This window comes from Poecilia formosa, unplaced genomic scaffold (assembly GCF_000485575.1).
Source record: "Poecilia formosa unplaced genomic scaffold, Poecilia_formosa-5.1.2 Scaffold190, whole genome shotgun sequence".
Taxonomy (NCBI): domain Eukaryota; kingdom Metazoa; phylum Chordata; class Actinopteri; order Cyprinodontiformes; family Poeciliidae; genus Poecilia; species Poecilia formosa.
This window is the reverse complement of record NW_006800129.1, coordinates 965,762-976,458: the sequence shown is the minus strand read 5'-3', so window position 1 is coordinate 976,458 and position 10,697 is coordinate 965,762. Positions and strand designations below refer to the sequence as shown.

Genomic DNA, 10,697 nt, shown 5'->3' with positions numbered 1-10,697 from the left:
AGGAAACAATCTTTTAAAAGATAAATGGAAACATATAGAGAAAAATTAAGTCTAAATTATGTTTAAATTGTGAAATCCAAACTATGTCGGAAACTTTTACCTAGTTTTGTGGATTTTTGGCAAAATGTGTCGCTTTTAAGTTTTAATCTGGCATTGTGTGTATTTGTCTTTATGTAATTTGGGAAAATATTTAGTGCTGACAAATTGTATCAACTGAGAATTAATATTCATCACCTTCATACGCAGCACATTTTGAAGTTGATTTAATTTATTGAGACATTTTGCATATATGTTAGAAGCCCTGCAGATTTCTGTAGAGGCATAAGGTTGATTAATTTGTTTGCTGGATTTTGGAGGAGAGGATGTTAGACATGCACCCTCAAAGGGACGTCTTTGCTCTGTGTGTGTGTGTGTGTGTGTGTGAGTGTGTGTGAGCAGGGCCTGGAGTGCAGCGGAGAAGGAGAGCGTGAGGCGGAGAGGGAGGAGGCTTGTTCTCATCAAAAGAGCTCTCAAGTTAATGAGACCCCAAAGCCCTCAGACCCCCACAGCTCCACACACAGAAACAGAGATAAACAAGGAGCCGGAGGGAAACGTCTACGCTGGATCTGAAATGACGTGGCGGGAGGTGAGCAACAGGAAAGTTATACATTTTCTTTGTAATCCTGGAAGGAGACGTCATCACAAAGTAGCCCTTGCATGAGTGTATTTGCAATGAAAGTGGCTGTTTATGATGATTTAGTTTATTAGTTAGAAGGAATTTGTAATTTATGAGTTTATGTTGAAGCTCCCGATCACAGGCTCGTGATTTGACCAAATTTATCTCAGGTTTTTTTGATATATTCATGTTTGCTTTTAAACAAAGACTTTCAAATTATTCCAAAATTTGGCACTTAGTTTTTCCCTTAAAGTCAAATCTTTGTTTTTAAGAACCTAGAGTACCAACAGCAGTACGAGCAAAATGTTTCTCCGTTGCATTTGGTTTGAAAGTCCTGCATCCTGAAAACTCAGAACCGTATTATTTTGATAATATCACAGATCATCTGTTCAGCAGACATGTAGTATATGATATGAGCAAAAACAAAACAATCCTGTTCTTATTTTGTCACGATGATGGACATTCTCTAAAACATAACTATCAGCTAAAACACAAATTTCTATTTTTCCTCAGTTTCTCTACGGGGAACCAAACCAAATGTGCCCAGCAAATGACCCAAACAACTCAGGCCACACTTTGTTTACTTTGGATTTATCAAATCTTGTTGTAAAACTGTAGATCACAGCATGATCCTCTGTTTATCATTTTATAATTGATCATTGCCCCACTCCTAGTTAACCTACTTTTTAGGAGATGTTTGTCATTATTTTATTCTTGTGTCATAAACGAGACCTAAATCAGGATATGTTTAGCAGAAAGACGTTTTAACCTGTTTGCAAATACTTGAATTTTGCATTTCAAAGTCCCCCTAATATTTTAGCAAACACATATTTACAAACCTCTGACTTTCAACAACATTTTAGTTTCGTGTTTTGATTCATTGTAGTCATAAAAATCGAATAGAAGGACTAAATACGAGCTAACTTTGCCCTTTTTGCGCCGAGGAGCTCCGCAGTCGGCAGTTCTGGAGCGCCGCCTTGGCAGAGCTGCTTGGCACCCTGGTGTTAGTGAGCACCGTGCTGGGCGCCTCTGTTCCAGGGCCCGGCGAGGCCCCCGGGGGGCCCCTGTATCCAGCTGTGGCAGTGGGTGTGGTCATTGTTGCACTGGCACACTGCTTTGGAGAAATAAGTGGAGCGCAGGTAAACACCGTACAGCAACATTTAGAGAACAGAGTTTTACTTTTTCCACAAAACAGCCAAAAGGATGTTGAATAAATGTGATGAAATTGTCGATTAAATTAAAAGTTGGTAAAAAAAAAAGAAAAAAAAAAGGAGATTTTCTGTAAAGTAAACCAGTTAGCAAATAATTGCAGTTTCAAATGACAAAATCATCAAATGGGGAAAAAAAAGTGGTGTTTTTGTTGTTGTTAAAATCACTTTTAGCAAAAAACAAGGTTTGATCGTCATTTTAGGTAGGTAACAATAATCAATATCAGGATAGAAATTGTTTACAAAAGAAAGCAGAAAATATAGTTATAATAAAATATACACACATGCATCTTATAGAATCCTAAAATATAAAAAACACTTTGTGAAATCTTGTAGTGAATGCTGACAGTGAGGTGAAATTCAAAAATGCTGAATTTGATTTCATTAGAAAGCAGAGAAGCAGTTTGTGTCTGTGTGTCTGACCAGGTGAACCCGGCTGTCACGCTGTCCTTGCTGGCCACCCGGAAGCTGGACGCTCTGCGGGCGCTCGTTTACCTGGTGGCTCAGTGTTTGGGGGCCTGTTTAGGGACCTCGGCCCTCTACCTGGCCCTGCCCCTCAAAGCCACAGCAGAGCACTTTGTTAACAGGGTCAGTTTGCAGGATACAACACAGTTTCTGCTAAATATTTCTCATACTTTCCTTCTTAATGCTTCCTCTGTCTCGACTCCTCTTAAATCTCAGGTTCCTGCAGATTTGAATGCAGCGCAGGCTCTGTGCATCGAGGTTCTGTGCACCTTTCAGATGGTTTTCACCGTCTTCTCAGTGGAGGAGCAGAGACGGAAGGAGAGCGTGGAGCCAGGAAATCTGGCCATTGGGTTTTCTCACACTGCTGGAGTGCTAATAGGGGTAAAAAACAAAACAAAAAACAAGACTCCTGGTGTATTTGTTTACATAAAAATGTTGAATTTTAATAGATAGACCAACAAAAACTAATGCATTAAAACCGAAAGGAAAGAATGCATAAATTTCAGAATATTTTATTAAACAATCTGAAAAGTGTGGAGTGCTTTTTTTATTCAGAACCACTTTTCAAAAACTGCAAATGGCTTTTTTCTCAGGTGTATCACAAACCACTTTCAGATTGTCATTTGTAAAATCACATACACATATCATATTACAATTCGTTTTTGCTTTAACTGAGAAAAGTTAGCCATTAAATAAACACGTCACACCACCAATTAACAACAATAACTATGTGTCAGGCTCGTTTCTCTGGTGCCAGCATGAACCCGGCACGCTCCTTGGGTCCAGCCATCATCACTGGATTCTGGGAAAATCACTGGGTAAGAAACACTTTTCACTCTGTGGCGTGGAGATGCTTCATATTAACTTTTTAAAAATGATTTACAATGAGTAACTACATTTTTATTCTTTGCTTTAACCTTTTATGCTGCATTAAACAGGTTGCATGTAATGTACTACAGGCAGTGAGAGTCATTAAATAATTAGCAAAGGTTTATTGCAATCTAATATGCATAGTCCAGACAATGATCGTACAATTATATGAATTTGTGAATTTTGTTCCGTTTACAAAGAAAATCAGCCTTAGCTCCTCCTGAGGCGCGGTTCGCTATGCTACTCTGCCATCCACCTACAGGTGTACTGGATCGGTCCCATCATCGGTGCTCTACTGGCAGGAGTGTCCCATGAGTTCTTCTTCGCCCGCAGCGCCTCTCGCCAGAAGCTGGTGGCCTGTTTGACCTGCAAGGACATTGAGATCGTTGAGACGGCCAGCATGACCGGCTCGTCTCTGTCCACAGTCACTCAGAACGCCATGAGAGCCAAACATGCCAACAAACAGGAAAGCAACTGAAGACGGACGGTGGTTTAGTCAGGCTTCGATGGTGATGAGCGAAGGCAGGAGCTGAGTTACCAACAGTAAAACTCCTTAAACGTCCTGTGCCAAAAAATCACAAATCAGACTGATGATCTGAAGATTGTTGTGCAATAAATAAAAACAAATCTGATTATGACAACTCGCTTAAAACAGAAGAATCAATCTAAGAGTTTCATATCAGTCAATATTGATAATTATTGATTAGGTTTTTTTTTTTGTTGTTCTAAATATCTCAAATCCTGCCAAACTGGTGGTGTGACGTTTCCTGTTTTTCCTACAGTTTTCACTCCATGCCATTGTTTTTTTGTTTTTTTTTTAAGCAGTTAAGAGGCAAAGTGGTGAAACCTTAAACTGCTGCTGCGGCAGTTACTCAACAGATTGTTGCTAGGAAACCACAAGTTACTCAACAGGTTGTTGCTTGGTAACCACAAGTTACTTAACAGGTTGTTACTTAGTAACCAAAGAGCGAGTGAGCTAGTTGATGCCATCAGTCTTGTTTATCTAGCAGTGAGAGGTTGAGCGGCTAAAGGTTTTCCTCTGCCTACATCCCCCAGAATGCTGTGCGGTTCTGAATCAGAGTTTGGTGAAGTTATTGGATATTTTATCAGACACTCTTTCTATTGAATATCTATTGAATAATCCTTGAGTTTGTCCATTACCGTCTTGTTTTGGTTAACCAACAAACCTTTTGTAATTTTCTTCATTTTATTTCAAAATCTTCAAGAGAGATGATGGTGGAAAAAGGGATTTTACATAAACTTAAAAAACCCTGAGCATCCTCTTCATGAGACTCATTTTTACTCAGTTGTAAAACTTCCTAGGCTACAAAAAATAAATCATCATATTTTTTCATTTTCACAATAAAAAAAAAAGTTAAAACCATTTATATAAGACAGGATAAGTACTGCCTTTATTGCCATATATGGGGCTGGAAGCTAATGTCGCTAGGTTCAGTATTCTCTGTCACATAATCAGAATATGTAAATAAAAAAAGGACTAATTGAAATCCTGCTGAATAACGGTCTGATGTTCCAGATGCATCTTGTGTTTGTGATCGCTTTGAAATGCTAAAGCGGCTCTTCGCCGGTGCTGGGGGTTCAGTGATGCTCTCAAACAGTCCAGCTCTGTCTCTTCTCATACGACCTGCTATTCACAGGAAAATGGACTTTCATACCTCTGTTGTGGTCCAACAGGGAGAACAGAATAAGCTTTGTAATTTAAAATGGAAACAATGGGAGTATGAGCACAGTTTCTGAGGAAATGTTTTGTTTTTTCGTAAAACCTTTAAGAATTGTTGTTTCTCGGTATGAACTGATATTTATCTAATTTAGATTTCTGTTAAATATTAGCTGGTTTTATTTCTAGATTTTTTTCATATGACAAACAAAAATCTCTGTATTTCATTGAGTCGTTATATAATACAAAGCAATGCATAATTGTAAAGAGGAGAGAAAATGATGCGCGGTTTCAAGATGGTTTCAGAACCAGCTTTTATTGCAGTAACAGCTACAAGACTTTAAGATGTATATTTCCACCAAATCTGCATATCTAGAGAGAGAAATGTTTATTTATTCACCTTTGTATAACAGCTCAAACACGTCAACATGTTTCCACACGTCACAACTCTGGTTTGATAAAATGATGCAACAGTTTGGGACGTTTTGCTCTTTTAAATTCCTTATATGAGGCTTTTACTGGTACCGTTTATAATCAGTTATAACTGCAAAAATCAGATTTCATTCACTTTTGTAATTGGAATGTCGATCATCACAAGACTGGACTTTGTTGTTATTTGTGTTGCATAAGAAAGTTTGTCTTGTTATAGTTTAGTGTTAATTTATTTAGTTTATTTCTGGTGAATCTGAGGAAGCCTTTAATATTCTCTTTACTGGCCTCCTTTATATCTAGTTTCTTGTGAAAATCTTCTTCAAATAAAAACTCTTAATAATCGGTGCAGCGGTGAATATTAGAGATCAGATTTTTCTATAATAACAGAACACCTTGCTCTCAGATTTACTCTCCCAGACACATTGTCTGTTTTTACTTTTTTAACTTTCTGATAGAGCTAATAGTCACAGTTGCTGAAATTACACTGAAAAAACGCAGCATCTTACGAGTTTCTAATGCAAATATTTAGGTACAAATGAAGTAGGACAAAACTAACTAAGAAGTAACTGTTTAGTCAATAATTCCTTAAAATTGACAAAAAGTTCCAGTTCCATTGGTCTTTTTTTTTTTTACTAATAACTTGGTTCAAATGTGAAAAAGTCTGCAAGTAGGAACTAATTTTTTTTTAAATCTATTTTAAGATGCTCCTATAAGGAACTGCTGCAGAGTTAACGAGGTGATGCAACTCAGTGAGGAGGGATTGCTGATTCGATAGAAAACCTTTCACCAAACTGAACTCCGCTCCATTTTTTTAAATGAATGATCCAAATGTAAATAATCTGAACTGAACTTGATTTATTTAGGAAACTATTTGAAAAACATGCGTCCTTTTCCTTCTGCTTCACAAATTTTTTGTGCTGGTTTATTACATGAATAAAAGTTTGTGGTAGTTACATGAGAAAATGTTTAAGGAAAACTTCTGCAAGACACTGTATAAGACCGACCCTTTAAAACAAGTTAATATTGACGATTATTGTAAAATCTTTAAATAAAACTCTTGCCATAAATGAGCGTTGCTCTTACTGTGTATATTCTGGTTGCACATACGCACACACACTCAGAAAGGCTTGCAGTTTTACAACACACTACATACAGGAGTTCACACACAGGCGCACAAAATGCACAATATCCACCACAGGACCAGCATTGTGTGTGTTCTTCCTGACATGTATAAAAGGCAGTTAAAACAACAAGATCAGCGTTCTGCATTCATCACCGCCGACACACACACACACACTAACAGCGGCGGCTCTCTGCTGCTCAGCTCTGGTGAGCACCGATGTTACTCGGTGCCGCTTATCCCCCTCATCATGTCTCTACAACACACACACACACACACACACACACACACACACACACACACACACACACACACACACAAACCCCACTGTGATCAGTCAAAGTCTTCTGCCAAGCACAGAAAACAGAAATGCTTTGTTATTTACTGGTGGTATTCCTGGTTGACTTCCTGTTTTGCAGCTCTGTTAGCATTCTTTGTTTACTTTTTGCACAAATCACTTTTCTTTATTAAATATTGTTTGATTTTAAAAGGGTTTCAATCGCTTCACTCATCACATTTCATCTTTAGGTGTGTGTGTGTAGTTATTTTTGCTTCTATTGTTCATTTTCCATCTAACTGTCTCATGCTGTAGCAGAATCAATCAAAACCCAGATAGTCAAGTACAGGTTTTAGATTTCGTCGCCATTTTTAAACCTCAGCGATGGTTTAAATGTCTTTAAAACAACGGCAAAGTGAAGCTGCAAACCTTCCCCTGAACTTCACTGCATTTGTATTTTAGTCTTGTCTTTGAGCATATGTAGCGCCCTTGCTTGTTGCAAACAATGGTTTCACAGGGTCAGGCATTTCAGTGTTAGCGCTGTTAGCTTTGGGGGCTTCAGTGTGGGGCCCCAACTGTATTATCTGCATGCATGTGTACGTGCGTGCGTGTGTATGTGTGTGTGTGTGTGCGTGTGCACACAAGTATGCATGTCTCTTTGTGCACAAGTGTGTGCTTTCTGCCCTTGTCCATCAGGATTTATATCTGCACGTTGTGACAGTTATGATATGTCAACAGATGACATGTGCCCTCAAGAAAATCTTCTCTGAGTTTCAGCTGCTCCTCCCAGTGGAGGTTCGGCTCCGCTTTTGATCTGAATATACAAAAATAACCCTTCTTGATCCTATCCGTTTTCTGACTAGATTGGATTTTATAACATATACTTCATCTGATTTGGCTCTTTTGTGGTTTTAGTGGAGGTGTAAGAAAAGAAGCAACAAAAGGGGTTAAGTTAGTTTGATTTATGATGTTTAGCGCTGAAGTACCTCACCACCTCCCCATCCTCAGGCCAATAGGGGGATTATTACGTCACCTGGGGCCCCCGGAGGGGGTTTTATAAAGCGGCCGTCTGGCCCCCTTCCCTCCCTCACAGAGACTAAAAGGTCCACTGGACAATCCGTCTATCCCCGTCTGTGCTTTACAATCCCCCAGTTAGCATTGATGCCCACCTACTTTTGAAGAATCTAAGCATCTTTGGTCTGTACTCACATCCCACATCATCTCACACCTATGTCTTTGCGACAGGTGGAGAGAGGTGGCAAGCAGCTGAGTTGACTTTACCAGCATAGTGAACAGTTTGGTAAAGACCAGCAGAGTCCAGATTTGCGTTTAAAGCAGCTGTTTTTCAGCTGACACTAAAAAAGGAGATTTTTTTTGTTGTTTTAGCTGTTTTATGAAGGACTGAAAAGGTAAATTACCTTTTCTTGAATCATCAACACTCCTCTTCTCTTGGCTAAGAACTTCAAGCACTCATCATGTGGGAGTTTCGGTCTATGAAATTTTGGCGGGCGGTCTTCGCTGAGTTCTTCGGGACCATGTTCTTTGTATTTTTCGGCATGGGTGCTGCCTTACGCTGGACCACCGGGCCTTATCACGTCCTTCATGTGGCCCTGTGCTTCGGTCTGGCGGCCGCCACCTTCATCCAGTCCATTGGCCACATCAGCGGCGGCCACATCAACCCCGCGGTTACCTTTGCCTACCTTGTCGGTTCACAGATGTCGTTTTTCCGTGCCGTTTTTTACATCTTCGCGCAGTGCCTGGGCGCCGTGGCGGGAGCTGCAGTGCTGTACGGGGTCACGCCTGGGAACATGAGAGGCAACATGGCAATGAACATGGTAAATGTCAAGGCTTAATGTTCAATATCCTATGGGTCGAACATTTGCTGCATCTCTAATTTTTGTGCCTCCAGCTGCAGCCTGGCATGAGCCTGGGGATGGCCACCACAGTGGAGGTGTTTCTCACCTTCCAGCTTGTTGTCTGCGTCTTTGCTGTGACCGATGAGAGGAGAAATGGCCGTATGGGATCAGCAGCGCTCTCCATCGGCTTCTCTGTCACCATTGGGCATCTCATGGGGGTGAGAGTTGCAGGAAAAGGGTAAAAGCATCGCAAAATTGTGCACACAGACAATCTTTAACAATGCATGAATTGTGTTTTAGATGTACTACACCGGTGCTGGAATGAACCCTGCCAGATCTTTTGCCCCCGCAGTGCTCTTCAGAAACTTTATCAACCACTGGGTAAGATCTCAACAACTTTATTGTGTCATTTATCGTTATAAGAATTTTGATTTATCGATGTCATGCTAAATTCTGATTAATTATGTTTAACCAAAACTCTATGTATTACTGTTAGCTTCACTATTTTTTCCAATGTTTGTTTATTGAGAGCATTAATAATTATCAAAAAAAAGAAAGAAAATATGATTAAATGCAATTATTGTGTGCAGATTAGTGATTAAAATCCCACTACTTTATGTAACTAAGTATCCTAAAGAAGCATATCGCACATGGGTATGTTTTTTCAACAGTAGTTTTTGTTTTTCTGGAACTAGAATTGCTGTATCAGCCACACGGTTACCTAAAAAAAGTAATAAATAGTTATTATCATGACTTTTGTCCTTACCACAATACTATAAAATATGGTGAAAAAAAATCCATATCTATCTAAATAGATATATTTCTAGCTAGCTACCTTGTTAACTAGAAAGCTAGCTATCTGGTTAGCTAGCTAGCTTGAAACTTTCTCTAATAATAAAATAACAAACTAAACAGATACATATGTCCACCGTCATCCAAAAATAAGATTACATAAAATTTATTAGAAAATCACCTTAAAATTTAATAACAGACAGCCGTACAAGTGTCTGCACAGCTACGAATGGCATTGTCAACCGTTGACGACTTATATGTCATTTCCTGCAGGTGTACTGGGTTGGGCCTATGATCGGGGGTGCCATGGGTGCCATCTTTTACGATTTCATGCTGTTCCCCCGTATGAGAGGTCTCTCAGAGCGGCTGGCCACACTGAAGGGAAGTCGACCCCCCCAGAACGAGACTCAGCAGGACACTCGAGGGGAACCCATCGAGCTCAAAACGCAATCCTTATAAGCTGACCCAGTCCCCGTTTCTCCGATTTTGAGAGTCTGGGGACGAGGGACAAATCCCTGAGCTACGCTGACCCCCAACTGTTCCCCCTCGACCTCATGCCTTCACATGCTCCTCTGTACAAGACTAACCCAAAATGTTCTCAGATATTCCTAAAATGTTGGTTCGCCACCTTCAACCTCAGCACACAACGAGACTCCTCTGCCCCCCTCTCCTCCAAATAGTCCTCTTTCTGTACTTCCAGCAGGACATTGTGCTTTTCAAAGCCTGAACTATTCGCTGTCTCGTAGTGGAGAAGAGTGATAGAAAGTGGGAGACGGGAGCAGGCTGAAGGTGAGAGGGAATGATAGAGATGGGAGTAAAGCGGGAACGGGGTTTGGATATGACAGAGACGGGAACGTTGTCATTTTTAGGTTGGGTTAGACCAGTGAAGATGGGCTTGCTTTTCAGTATTCATCTGAGCTTATCTCTCTTTTTTTTATTTGTTTCCTGCACTTCAGACACAAGATGTGGATGTAAAAAAAACAACCTTTTGATTTTAACAGGGTTTCAATTATTTCAATCACCACATTTTATCTGTAGGTGTGTGTTTTAGAGAGAAAGAGTGTGAAAGAGATTGAGAGCGAGCGAGAGTGTGTGTGTGTGTGTGTGTGTGTGTGTGTGTGTGTGTGTGTGTTTGGAGGTGAGTGTGTGTATATGGGCTTACTTGTGTGATCAAGTTTGCAGATCCAGTTGTTCTTATTTTTATTTTCATAACCGCTCATCTGTTTCGTACCATTACCTGTGTTCAGTTTGTCATGCCATGATCATTTCTCCACCCCCACCCTGTTTGCTGTCTCACAGTTATTTGCTATTTTATTAATTTTTACATAAATCATCTGCTTTTTT

The 10,697-nt window shown here is 39.9% G+C and overlaps 2 protein-coding genes across 3 annotated transcripts; both read left to right on the top strand.

Moving 5' to 3' along the window:
* On the top strand, positions 1-3,946 carry LOC103147804 (aquaporin AQPAe.a). 2 transcript variants are annotated; one of them, XM_016678780.1, is made up of 6 exons: positions 1-625; positions 1,600-1,794; positions 2,290-2,451; positions 2,545-2,709; positions 3,066-3,146; positions 3,461-3,946. In XM_016678780.1, exons 1-6 carry the CDS (start codon positions 518-520, stop codon positions 3,674-3,676), a joined length of 927 nt encoding a protein of 308 aa, XP_016534266.1. In that variant the 5' UTR covers positions 1-517; the 3' UTR covers positions 3,677-3,946. The 2 variants fall into 2 exon arrangements, with proteins under 2 accessions (XP_016534266.1, XP_007566387.2); XM_007566325.2 differs by having other exon boundaries at positions 4-625; positions 1,603-1,794.
* Positions 3,947-7,776: 3,830 nt separating this feature from the next.
* Positions 7,777-10,334, top strand: mipb (major intrinsic protein of lens fiber b). The gene is made up of 4 exons (XM_007566324.2): positions 7,777-8,540; positions 8,615-8,779; positions 8,862-8,942; positions 9,627-10,334. Exons 1-4 carry the CDS (start codon positions 8,181-8,183, stop codon positions 9,810-9,812), a joined length of 792 nt encoding a protein of 263 aa, XP_007566386.1. The 5' UTR covers positions 7,777-8,180; the 3' UTR covers positions 9,813-10,334.
* Positions 10,335-10,697: the final 363 nt, after the last annotated feature.